Source organism: Penicillium alfredii (genome assembly GCF_028826965.1).
Source record: "Penicillium alfredii strain IBT 34128 chromosome Unknown utg000005l_segment0_segment0, whole genome shotgun sequence".
NCBI classification, from domain to species: Eukaryota; Fungi; Ascomycota; class Eurotiomycetes; order Eurotiales; family Aspergillaceae; genus Penicillium; species Penicillium alfredii.
The window spans coordinates 1,415,164-1,427,958 of NW_026622702.1; the positions used below are offsets into that span (position 1 = coordinate 1,415,164).

Genomic DNA, 12,795 nt, shown 5'->3' on the forward strand with positions numbered 1-12,795 from the left:
ATGGAGGGCTTCCTCATCCGAGAGACGGAACCCCCCCCTGCTCGGTAAAGCGGGGGAACCGGGGGAGTCTTTCTTTGTTTTCCGATCAGCTTTCTCATTATGGCTGAACACGAGAGTTGGTTTGGAGTATGGTGCGAGGAGAGATGGGAGGGGCTGAGAAGGTCCCCCTCACCCGACGCACAGACTTGTGGACAAAAGTCTGGGCCGAGAACGAGCATGAACAATCTCATCGTCATCGGAACCTTCCGCGGGGAGTGATTGGACGTGCCGAGGGAGGGTCACCCGTGGATGCCTGGGCTGGGCAGTTATCGTGGCCCTGGAGGGGGGAGTGGAGATGAGGGAGGAGAGACCCTTGCCACTGAGAGAGAGAGAGAGAGAGAGAGAAAACAAGAGAGAGACTGCAAAAACTGAGAACATAGGAATCCTGTTTGACTTGGGTTTCCCTGGATGGCTGGCATTGGATTCCCATCCAAACCATTTTTATGACATGGTCATGATATCCCAGGATGGTGGAGTGTTGTGGAGACTCGGGAGCTGCAAACGAGAGACCCATAGGTGGGACCTGGGGAAGACGATGACGCCGATGCGAAGTGATGATGATGAGAGGTCTGCCTTGTGTCCTGTCTTGATGCCTGGGAATAATGGCTATTGTCAATCACAGACCCTCTTTGGGCATTTCGTTCTTTAGTTCTTTTTCTTTTTCTTGAACTAGACAGTGCCCAGTTTTTCTCTTGTTTAGCTCCTAATTCTCTGCGTTTCTCATTCCCGACTCCACCCCCTTGCGGTCTTATCTCTCCGCATGGCCACACACTGATAATTGTATGATCCCCCCTCCCCTTCTTCGCACTTTTCTCCATCGCTCGCATCTTGTCCCTCCCCACCAAGATTGTTGACATTCGACCCTTGCGCTGCCAGACCCACCCATATATCTACACACACATCTACATTGCTCAGTTGATCTGCGCGCAAAGGATGTAATCGCCTGGTGTTCCGGCCTGCCGAATCCGAAATCCCACGCTTTATCTTTCCCATCGAAACTCGCATCTTCGGCGAGCCGATCAACCTCACCATGGCGACGGTAGTGGTCCAGCAGCAGACGCTGCGCCATTCCACCCCTCCTCCATCTCCGATTCCTCCCGCTCTGACCGTGAACCGACGACCGAGCCCCGTCCCGAACAAGCACTTGCCCGTGTGCCCCACGGGCCCTACCCCCAGTCGCGACCGGCGTCTCCAGTCCTCACCAGCGACCAGCCCTCATCACTCCTGTATCCTCCCGATAATTTCATGCGCATCTCCCAAGCGCCCTCTCCCCCGATATATGCCATCGATGCAACGACTCTGGCTGAGGCCATGGACCATATGGCATCACAGCCCTTGCCAGACCCGGCCCTGATGTTTCCATGGTTGCATGGATTGCATCCGGAAAACCAATTACAATTGGGGTTTTTCTCCTGTCGCAAAAGGGCCCTTCGCCGAACCCCGAAATGCTGGCGCAGTATCACCGTGGTGAAGCTGGGCGGTGATCTGGGCAAGGCGCGCCTGAAAGGCGCTGTCAGCGCGAGCGAGGTAATCACGCCGGCCTCGCGTTTCTTCCTCGCAGACCCTCCGGAAGGGTTCTCTGTGCGCAATTTTCAGATTCAGACTGCTAAAGTGGCACCCGTCTCCGATATCGTGATTTATGGAGAAGATGGCGCAAACAAGGCCGACCTTCTTGACTTGGCGGAGCAGTTTGCGATGGCCCAGCATGCGTGGAGATTGAAGATCGATCCCACTCAGGAACGCCCAGCTTATCATACTTTTGTCGTCACGAGTCAGTTCCGCTCGACAACCCCTTTGCAAAACTGAACTCTATGGCTGATAGTTTCATGCAGGTCCCTTTTCTGAAATCGAGAAAGAACACCCAGAGTTGGTGGCTGTGGACTCGGGTGGCCAGATCACCGGGCGAGTCATGGACTTCTGTAAGATTCTGCCCAATGTACTTTTCGGAGGGAGAATTTGTACTAACACATTGACAGGTCAATGGGAGCGACTGGAGATGTGTAGCATGTCCAAGGCCTCGGAGATTTCGGGCAATGTATGGTTGGGACCCACGCCCGATTACATGTTGCGACCAGGGTTGCCTGAGCCACCACAAACCACCTATGATCTGCTGATTGAAGCTAGCGATCTGGCAAGCATCCCTGGTCCCCGTTTGTTGGCCATGATAGACAAAGATCTGGATCATGGTCCCCAACGTATGGATTTCCCATCATCTGGATCGATCGTGCTTCCGTCGGGCAACACCCGTGAGGTGGAAGACTTCGTGAACACCGTTCGATGGATCTATTATCTTGCGCATCCAGACGGGCCAGCCGATGATGCAGACCATGAAGGCGATGCCGCTATGGCCAGCCCATGCCGGAAGCCTCGCAGGGTCTTTATCCACTGTGCTGATGGATACACGGAGAGCTCGCTGTTGGCGATAGCATATTTCATGTTTGCCGAGGGCGTGCCTGCGCACGAGGCGTGGCTCAAGCTGCACTGCGACAAGCAGCGGAACTTCTTCGCATACCCGACTGATGTTGCCTTCTTGATGCATATCCAAGGTCGTCTTCTGCAAGAGAGCCCTGCGGCCCAATCTCTTGACCTGACCGACATGTGGGACCCGAATTGGTTCTTGAGAATGGACGGTTCCTTTCCCAGTCGCATTCTGCCATATTTGTACCTCGGAAACCTCGCGCACGCGAATAACCCGGATTTGTTGTGGGAACTTGGAATCCGACGCGTACTCAGCATTGGCGAGCCCGTCAACTGGAGTCACACAGACCGCGTGAAATTTGGACAACAGAACCTGATGTATATTGACAATGTCCAAGACAATGGCATCGACCCGTTGTGCCGAGAGTTCAACCGGTGCCTTGAATTTACAGGTGAGTGGTACTTTTGTTGACATCGTCAACAAACTTGGAGACATTCTGGCCTTTTACTGACCAGAGCTGTAGGACGAGGCAAGAACGACGGGATGGCCACGCTGGTACACTGTCGAGTTGGCGTTTCGCGGTCTGCAAGTATCTGCATTGCCGAGGCCATGGCATCCAAGGGTCTCTCTTTCCCGCGCGCATAGTAAGTCTGGCTGATTCCTTCCACACTAAGCCTTTGGATCACTAACCCCAATCAGTTCCTTTGTTCGAGCAAGACGCCTGAATGTCATTATCCAGCCTCATCTGCGCTTTGTGTAAGTGTTTTGTTCCTCGGTTCCTTTGAAAACCAGACATCGTTCTAACAACTCCAAAGCTACGAGCTTTTGCAATTGGAAGAGTTCCAGTTGCAGCAGCGCAATAAACCCATGAAGAAAGAGCTCGAGTGGTCAACCGTCGCCCGGGAGATCGCCTTGCTCAACAAGCCGTACACACGAGGCTAAATTCAGCCATTCATGTTGACAGGCTGGTTCCTTGAATTTTTTTGAGCCGCAGGTCGGACATCAATTTTTAGTTTGCCTTTCAGCGTTCTTGTCGCCGTGACGAGACGTTACGATGAACGATCTTGCGCTTCAGTTTGATGAACGAGGAACGACTATGTGATTGATCTTTAGGGCGCTTGGCGTTCGAGGATCTAATGGAATTGTGCTGGTTGAACAGCGACGTCAAGTTGACGATGTAATGATTTGACCCTGTTCCTCATTGTCATATTGTGTCCCGTGTTTTGTGCTTCTCTTTTCTCTGTCCAATTTTCTTAATCTTTTACGGGCTTTTTTTTTTTTTTTTTTTTTTTTTCTTGTTCCTTGCACTTCCTCAAGTCTCCCAGGAATTTCTCATGTTCATTTATGTCTTTTATTTTCTTCTCTTACCCTTGGTTTTTCCTTTGATATTCCTTGTTTGTTTTCACTTCTCAGTTCCATCATCATCACCATCATCATTTTCAAGGTGTGGCTTGCAGGGCGATATTCATCTTTGCATGCCATGGCGACTTCGATTTGATCTGTTCCCCCCCCCCCCCCCCATCGATTCCATTCTTACCATGTACTGGACTACGGATCCTTTTTTTATGTAGTGTTGGACCAGATACGGCGTGGTTAAAAGTGTCGCCGTTCATAGGTGCTTATCCTAATTCTATCTCCATTTGATCTGAATCGTCGAACCCGGTAGGCTTCTGGGTATACCTTAGGGATGTAAACTTGATCATGATTCTGAGGAATGTATGCATATCCGGCTCAAGTAGTATATGAATGCAAATAAGCCCTATCCGAGGCAAACAAACACCCATACAAATATATCAACATCAACATCAACATCAATACACAATTACTAGGACTGTTCAGCACCGCTCAAACACCCGATACAGCCCCTTCAAATCAGCAACCTCCACCACCCCGCGCAGCATCCGCGACGTGGCAACCAGCCGAGCCCGCAGAGCCGGGAAAATAGCATACTCGAGCATGCGGACCATCTGTGCCCGACGAGCCTGGATGAAGGAATTACCTTCACCTTCATCACCCTCACCACCATCATCCTCTTCATCCTCTTCCGTGGTCTGAGGAGCACCAGAGTGTATCGCATCAGTGCTTGCTACCCCAGACGCAGAATTCGTAGTCGCATGTCTGGAAGACGAAACAGGGAGTTGCTCCGGGGTATAGAACGCAGCAAGTTCGCGCAGAAACGTGCGGAAACATTCCTCTTCGCCGCTCCAGTCGACATAGGGCCCGAGCCGAAGCAGAAACCGAGGGAGTTTGGCTAGCGAGGGGACGTAACCTTTTAACAGAAGCGGGATCGTGAGCAGATCGCCCTCGGCGCTGATCTGGAGTGAGAAGTACTCGTTCAGCATTTCGCGGCGCTCGATGAGCGTGCGGGAAACCATTTCTGGTGCGTTGGCGAAGATGGTATCTGCCTCTTTTTCATCATCTTCTTGTCGTTGTTTCTGCTGATGCTTTTTTGGGCGCTTTTCTTGGTTTTTATCTAGGTGTTCTTGCCGTTCTGTTTCTGCTGCTATCCTGAGTATATCCACCAGCTTTGGCGCCGGATCTAGTCGGATGACGCCGAAGTTTCCGAAATCTGTGAGTCCGATTTGATAGAAGAACTCGTTGCATGCGAGCCCGTAGTCGACGAGGTATAGTTTGACCCCGGATTGGATGGCTGCGAGGCGCCGGCGCTCGTCGACTAGTCCGACGTATGTATGTGAGGCGAACATCTCGGTGAGAGTATTGTGCATTGTCGCGCGGACGGAAGCACGCAGGCTTTTCACAGACGTCAGAGCGATGCGGAGCGGTTGGCGGTCGGTGGTTTCGTATTGGAGACCTTCGTCTACAATCGAAGGAGTGGCATTGCCGGGTTCAGTGTCATCGGGGTGAGATGGGTCTTTGGATGGAGTTGGGGCCAGCATGGAGGTGATCTTGCGGACTTTGGAGTCTGTCCGAACGAGATTGTTTTCGTAGGGTCTTTTAGATGTCGCGGGCGTTTTGGGCGTTATGCCTCCTTTGGCACTCTCGGCTGCGCCTTCGTGAGATGTGTCTTGAAGGGATTCAATCGTCTGGACTCCCGGCAGAAGACTTTGAGTCAAGAATGTTCGACTCGAGTCTACTTGTGCGAGTTTTGATCTGATTTCGTTGCAGACCAGTTCGATGATCTCGTCCTCATTAAGAAAGTTCACCTCCCGTTTCGTTGGATGTACGTTGACATCGACGCGGTGAGGCTCAATCGCCAGATCGAGATAGATGAATGGATGCCCGCCTTTTGGCAAAAATGCAGAGTATGTCTGCTCCACTGCGCGCTTGACTGAAGTTGATTCCACTGCACGGTGGTTGATGAAGAGCAATATTGTTGTCTTCTTGACGTGGTAGTTGGCATTTGTCGCCATGCCCGAGGCCCGAAACCCAAGCTTCTTGTCTGCGGCTTCGAACTCGACGACTTCATTCGCGACGGCACTACCGTGGATTTGGCGGATTCGGTCAACTATACTGGCACTGGCCGCGGTTGATATGCTCACGCCTGAGTCCCCGTGTTTACGGCATGAAAAAGCGACCCCGGAACAGTGCACTGCATACCGGCCGACTACATCGAGGATCTTGGCGTATTCTTCACTCGTTGAGCGGAAGGCTCGGCGACGAGTGGGGACATTGTAGAAGAGATCCTCGACCTTTGGGAGATGTTAACTGCGGTTTTGATGAGATTTAGCTCGGTGTACTTACAGTAATCTGAGTTCCTCCTCGACCTGCCGTGGCCTTGGGCGCGGCATTTTGCCCCGGTTTCGCAGGAACCAGCCTCCCGTCGCCATAATGAGCCCGCCATGCACAGCTGGACCCGGCTGTCTTAGTTGTGACAGTCAAGTGAGCGATATGACTGATACTCGCTAGTGCTTCGCCGCGGAACCCATACGTGCCGATGGACGAAAGATCCTCGAACTCTTTGAGCTTGGAAGTAGTGAACCTCTCACAAAGAATAGGGAGATCGTCTCGCTGTACAGGGTCAGATACATTCGAAAGCAGGTCTCACTGTAGAGCCAAAGCTGTAATAGATTTGATGCCAACTTACATCAATTCCATGGCCGTTGTCGGTGATTTGTAGCAGCTTCAGTCCTCCGTCCTTGACAAGAACCTCTATTGCGGTAGAGCCCGCATCAACGGCGTTTTCGATCAGCTCCTTCAACGCGTGCATCGGGGCGACGATAATCTCGCCTGCTGCAATCTTGTTCACGACATCGGGATCCAAGGCCTGTTCCATTCGGCAGATTTGAGCTTATGATGGCCGCGCAAGAGACTCGGGCAGCTTTCCTTACCTTGATTCTCTTTGGCTTGGAGGGTCCATGAGCTTCCGCTCCCTCAGCTGGGCGCTTCGTACCACGCTGTTCAATTATATCAATATCCATCTCGTCCGCCATGTCGTTATCGGGGCTTCTTAAACGTCTCAAGTGGATCGCATGTCGGACGTGAAGAGAGACGCGGATCGCGATGGCGATAAGGCGATAAGGCGATAACTGATATCATCTGCTTGTGGGGATTCGCGACTTTCTAACCATCTTTTCCTCGCACCTCTCTCGCTTCAATGCCATTCGTACCATATGTAATTTGCCGAGTTCTACAGGAGTCTCCTCTTTACATGCGCACAGAATATTGTTCCGAAAAATGTCTCGACGGGCCGATGAAGAGCTGGGCAAGAAGGATGACGACCACCGGCTTTCTGAACCAGCACGTTTCCAGCCTCTGCGCCACGGCAAATTTGCTCGCCCTCGACGATTGATCGCCATTCTGATTGTACTAGTGGTGGTTCATCAGTTTTTCAAACATATGCCGACCGACTTGAGCCCTGCGGCCGAACGATACAATCCCACCATCGCGAAGCTGCGACACCAAAACCCTGTTCGACCAGCCGATTCGGAGAAGTATTCCGAGAAGGGGTCTGAGAAAGCGCCGGGCAATGGACAGGGAAGAGGGTTTGACAAGGATCCTGGAAAGCCTCCAGTGATACCAGAAGAACGCCCCCAGCGGCAGGGACATCAACGGGAACCTCAAAACTCAGAAGGGTCATATGATGAAGGAATCAAATTCTACGAGTTGGCTCGATCTCTACCGCGCGACAAGCACCCGGAGAATGGATCTAGTCGTGAGGTGGTTTTCGCTGCATCGAGCCTCCGCAGTGTTTCGGATCTCCTTCCGTTGGCCTGTCGGATGGCAGGTCGGGGATTGAACCATGTCCATTTTGTCTTGATGGGGAAGGAGGAGGTTTCAATTGAAGGAATCAAAAAGGTCATCGGGATCAAGGATCCTGAATGTCCAATGACCTGGCACGGTATGTTGAGGGTGATCTTTGCGTTAAATCATGAGTCTGACCCGATGCAACAGATAGTCGGCCCGACCACGCGCCCCAGTCTACCAATTCCCGTATGGAGCGGGCCGTGAGTGGTGGCTTGGGCTTCATACAGACATATCTTCAACCGGAGGTTGTCATCACCCAAGGCAAAAACTGGGAGGATCCTTTCTTTTGGGACGGTGTGGAGGCCCATGCAAAGGAAACCGGAACTCCTCACATTGGCCTTTCCAGTGCTTCGAGGGACCTTATGTGGGTGGCTTCGATGGACAGTACTGCTCTTCGAGGTAAGTATCGTTCTAGCGATATCACACGTCCGACGGCAGCTGATAACCAAATAGTTTGGAATGATCTCCGCATTGACATGGTTGTCCATGCATCCGAATCGACCGGGTCTCTCACAAAATTGCTTCAGTCATTGGATGCCGCAGATTATTTAGGATCGACTCCCCAATTAACCATAGAAATTCCTCCCCAAGTGGACTCGCAGTTGCTCCAACTTCTGCGGCGCGAAGGCGATGGGCTATCCCAGCTTGCAGGCCGCATTACTCTTCGGCGGCGTATCCAGCAACGCTCTACCGATGCTACAGAGTCGTCTCTTCGGACGGTAGAATCGTTTTATCCTTACGATCCGACAGTTTCGCATGTGCTCATACTTTCTCCGCAAGCTGAGCTGGGCCCTTCCTTTTACCATTACCTCAAATACACCACCCTGCATTATAAGCATTCTTCTCACTCCCAACGCCTTTCAGCCAAGCTTCTGGGTATCTCGCTCGAACTGCCGTCTTCCAAACCCACCGCCGATAGCGAGCAATTCACACCACCCTCCACACCAATCATGAATCATGCAGAGAGCGGAGAACAAGAATTCCTCCCGTCCTTCCTCTGGCAAGCCCCAAACAGCAATGCGGCATTGTACTTTGGTGACAAATGGGTCGAGTTTCATTCCTTCCTCTCGAGTCGCCTCGCAACTCCGACAGCTCAACCTGCCGGCGATTCTCAAGGAAAGTTGATGTCAACAACATATCCGTCTTTCATGGAATACTTGCTCGAGATGATCCGGGCTAAGGGGTACTCTATGGTCTATCCCTCATTCCCAGGCCGCAAATCATCCCCTCTCGCGACAATTCACACGGAACTATATCAGCCCCCAGGGTTTACACAGGGTACTGGTCCCGTTCGACCCGGCGAACAATCTTTCAAGGTGATCGAAGACCCTAACCAGCCACTTACACTTGAGGGTACCGATACTCTGGGGACAGTCGAAGAGCCGCTGAACCGCGTATCAACCATCATGCCCCTTCTCGACCTGTTTTCCATGGATCTCCCGGGCCTTGATTCTTTGCCTCTATTGTCTTATGATGGAAAGGATTTGACGACACAGGCAGATACGCAACAGACGAAAGAATACGCCAGAGAATTCCGCATTCGCTACGGAGGTTGTACTGACGATAGCACGGCCGACGATCCTTCGGCAGACCTGTTCTGCCTCAACAAGTGAATCTCTGTAGGATTATAATGGCGTTGGGGTTGAGCTTTCCCTTCAAATACTGAAAACATAGCCAGAAATTTCGCATCATTGAATGTAATATCGCAAAATGAAAATTATTGCCAATTATGCCAATTGTCTGTCTCATCGTCAAATCGCCAATTCCCAAGGCAAAAACAATGACGAGGGCTTGGCATCTTATGTAATCGCAGCTGCACCCGAGCTCGCTGCTTCACCATCGCCAGCTTAGCAATCCCCCATTGCATCTCTCGTGTGCACTTTGGTTCTTTCTGCATTGTGCCACTACTCTCTGGTCTCTGATTGTTTCTTTTCTCGTATTGTCCATCCCAGTTCCCTCCCAGACCCGGTCGCCAGATACCGTCAGAAATGACGAACGAGGGCGAACGGTCAACCGCCGACAAGGGCAAGGGCAAGGTTGATGATGTTCGCGAGCTGAATGGCAAGAAGCCCCAAAAGGATGAGAAGACGGCAGCAGATGGAAAGAAAGCGGATGAGGAGCCTCAGGAAGGTAGGTTGCGGCAACATCGGACCCCGGACCAGAGCCTGTGGCTTCTGTGAAGGATCCCTCTCGCCGCCGAATCATGACGCTGACCCGATGGTTTCTGCAGAGGAGCTCAGCGAGGAGGATCAGCAGTTGAAGAATGAGCTTGAGATGCTCGTCGAGCGGTTAAAGGTATGTTTACTGTCGCATGTCCATCTGCAAAGAGCGATGACGTTAATCCTCGTTTCGGCTCATCATAGGAACCGGACACCTCGCTCTATGGCCCGGCCTTGGACGCCATCAAGAATTTCATCAAGACCTCGACCTCTTCCATGACCGCCGTTCCGAAGCCTCTCAAATTCCTCCGACCGCATTACGATGACCTGACAGCGCTCTACGAGAAGTGGGCAGCGGGCCCCGTGAAGGTTTGTCTGACAACCGGGTAATCAAGGTATCACAATCTAACCGTTTGTTGCTTTAGGACTCGTTGGCCGATATGCTTTCCGTGCTCGGTATGACCTACGGTGACGAAGAGAAGTTGGAGACGATCAAATACCGCCTACTGGCCAAGTCGGAGGACCTGGGCTCCTGGGGACACGAATATATCAGACACCTGGCCCTGGAAATCGGGCAAGAATACCAGAACCGGTTGAACGCGGAGAAGGAAACTCAGGATTTGGTCGACCTGGCGTTATCGCTGGTACCCTACTTCCTGAGCCACAATGCCGAAGCGGATGCGGTTGATCTTCTGAGCGAACTCGAGATCATCGAAGAAATTCCGCGATTTGTGGACGAGAACACATACGCCCGAGTCTGCTTGTACATGGTCAGCATGGTCAACCTGCTCACCTACCCCGAAGATCAGCAGTTCCTTCGGACGGCACACGAGATTTATGTGCGCTACAACAAGCTTTCTCAAGCGATTGTGCTTGCCATCCGTTTGAACGATATCGACCTCATCAAGAGTGACTTCGACGCGACGACCGACGTTTCTCTCAAGAAACAGATGGCGTTCCTGGTCGCTCGGCAACAGATCTGGCTTGATCCGCCGGCCGAGGACGAGGAGGGAGAGGCTCTGGCGGACTGTCTCAACAACACCTCTATCCCGAAGCACTTCAAATCTCTTGGAAAGGAGCTGAACGTTCTGGACCCCAAGATGCCGGAGGATATCTACAAGACCCATCTGGAGAGCAGTCGGGGAGCGGGACTCACCAACCTCGATTCCGCACGACACAACTTGGCAAGTGCCTTTGTCAACTCGTTCGCCAATGCCGGCTTCGGCAATGATAAAATGATGCTTGTTGAGGGTGACAAGGGCCCGTGGGTATGGAAAACCAAGGATGACGGTATGCTCTCGACCACTGCTTCCTTAGGTATGCTTCTGCACCGGGACGTCGAAGATGGCCTGGACAAGATCGATAAGTTCACCTACGCATCGGAGGACCAGGTCAAGGCCGGTGCGCTTCTTGCCATTGGTATTCTGAATTCAGGTGTCCACATTGACTCCGACCCTGCTCTTGCACTGTTGAGTGACCCCGACAACCTCGAAGCCAAGAACGTACCGATGAGAGCCGCATCGATCATGGGTCTTGGCCTAGCATATGCCGGTTCCAACAAGGAGGAACTTCTGGAGGTCCTCTTGCCAATCGTGGAGGATGCGTCCCTAGACATGCAGCTCTCCGCCATGGCAGCAGTCTCCCTGGGTCTCGTCTTCGTTGGCTCGTCAAACCACCAGGTGAGCGAAGCGATCGCCACCACCCTGATGGACGAGGAACGTCAGAAGCAACTCAAGGACAAGTGGACGCGTTTCATGGCGCTTGGCCTGGCCCTCCTGTACTTCGGCCGACAAGAGGAAGTCGATGTCATCCTTGACATCCTGAAGGCAGTTGACCACCCCATGGCTAAGCCCACGTCCGTTCTCGCCTCGGTTTGCGCATGGGCTGGTACTGGTACCGTGCTCAAGTTGCAGGAGCTCCTTCACATCTGCAATGACATTATTGAAGAGAAGGAGGAGAACAAGGGCGATGAGCTTGTTCAGTCCTACGCGGTTCTGGGTCTGTCGCTCATTGCCATGGGTGAGGACGTGGGTCAAGACATGATCCTCCGCCAGTTCGGTCACCTCATGCACTATGGATCAAGCAACATTCGCCGAGCAGTGCCCCTGGCCATGGGCTTGATCAGCCCGAGCAACCCTCAGATGAAGGTGTATGATACATTGTCCCGCTACAGTCACGACAACGACAACGACGTTGCTATTAACGCCATCTTCGCCATGGGTCTCTGCGGCGCTGGTACCAACAACGCCCGTTTGGCCCAGCTCCTCCGGCAATTGGCCAGCTACTATCACCGTGACCAGAACTCGCTGTTCATGGTCCGTATCGCGCAGGGTCTTTTGCACATGGGCAAGGGCACCATGACCCTCAACCCCTTCCACACCGACCGGCAGGTTCTCTCCCGCGTTTCGGCAGCCGGCTTGCTGACGGTGCTGGTGTCGCTCATTGACGCCAAGCAATTCATCCTCGCCGAACACCACTACTTGCTCTACTTCCTCATCACCGCCATGTTCCCTCGCTTCCTCGTTACGCTCGATGAGGACCTGCAGCCGCTGACAGTCAACGTCCGGGTCGGTCAGGCCGTGGACGTGGTCGGCCAGGCGGGTCGCCCGAAGACCATCACTGGCTGGCAGACTCAGAGCACGCCGGTGCTCCTGGCACATGGCGAGAGAGCCGAGCTGGAGGATGAGCAGTATATCCCTCTGAGCAACACTCTTGAGGGCCTAGTTATCTTGCGCAAGGTATGCATGGATCCTCTCATCTATTCATTCCACGCACTCGCTAACTCATTTATTTAGAATCCGGACTGGGAAAATACTGAATAAGTAACTAGATGTACTCTGGTTTACAAGGAAGGCTCGCGTCCAGCGAGACTCGTATAGTGGTCGGGCTTTCGTTTGATCTAATGTATTCAGAACGACTGAGGAAATGGAATATCTACCCCAATCCTATTCTCTTGTGTAGCCTGCATTTTGT

At 52.6% G+C, this 12,795-nt stretch overlaps 4 protein-coding genes across 4 annotated transcripts; 3 read left to right on the forward strand and 1 right to left on the reverse strand.

Moving 5' to 3' along the window:
• Window positions 1-1,069: 1,069 nt before the first annotated feature.
• Window positions 1,070-3,400, forward strand: pps1 (tyrosine/serine/threonine protein phosphatase PPS1; the record flags this gene model as incomplete). Its single annotated transcript, XM_056654537.1, has 7 exons — window positions 1,070-1,168; window positions 1,216-1,810; window positions 1,872-1,958; window positions 2,016-2,909; window positions 2,982-3,102; window positions 3,158-3,214; window positions 3,274-3,400. 7 exons carry the CDS (start codon window positions 1,070-1,072, stop codon window positions 3,398-3,400), a joined length of 1,980 nt encoding a protein of 659 aa, XP_056512564.1.
• Window positions 3,401-4,293: 893 nt separating this feature from the next.
• On the reverse strand, window positions 4,294-6,849 carry NUU61_003956 (mismatch repair ATPase MLH1; the record flags this gene model as incomplete). Its single annotated transcript, XM_056654538.1, has 4 exons — window positions 4,294-6,108; window positions 6,161-6,427; window positions 6,504-6,683; window positions 6,748-6,849. 4 exons carry the CDS (start codon window positions 6,847-6,849, stop codon window positions 4,294-4,296), a joined length of 2,364 nt encoding a protein of 787 aa, XP_056512565.1.
• A 244-nt stretch (window positions 6,850-7,093) lies between these two features.
• Window positions 7,094-9,276, forward strand: NUU61_003957 (uncharacterized protein; the record flags this gene model as incomplete). Its single annotated transcript, XM_056654539.1, has 3 exons — window positions 7,094-7,757; window positions 7,811-8,062; window positions 8,117-9,276. The coding sequence occupies 3 exons, from the start codon at window positions 7,094-7,096 to the stop codon at window positions 9,274-9,276; spliced, it is 2,076 nt and encodes a 691-aa protein (XP_056512566.1).
• Window positions 9,277-9,651: 375 nt separating this feature from the next.
• On the forward strand, window positions 9,652-12,644 carry NUU61_003958 (proteasome regulatory particle base subunit RPN1; the record flags this gene model as incomplete). The annotated part of the gene is made up of 5 exons (XM_056654540.1): window positions 9,652-9,793; window positions 9,846-9,958; window positions 10,027-10,191; window positions 10,248-12,560; window positions 12,618-12,644. The coding sequence occupies 5 exons, from the start codon at window positions 9,652-9,654 to the stop codon at window positions 12,642-12,644; spliced, it is 2,760 nt and encodes a 919-aa protein (XP_056512567.1).
• Between the last annotated feature and the right edge of the window lie 151 nt (window positions 12,645-12,795).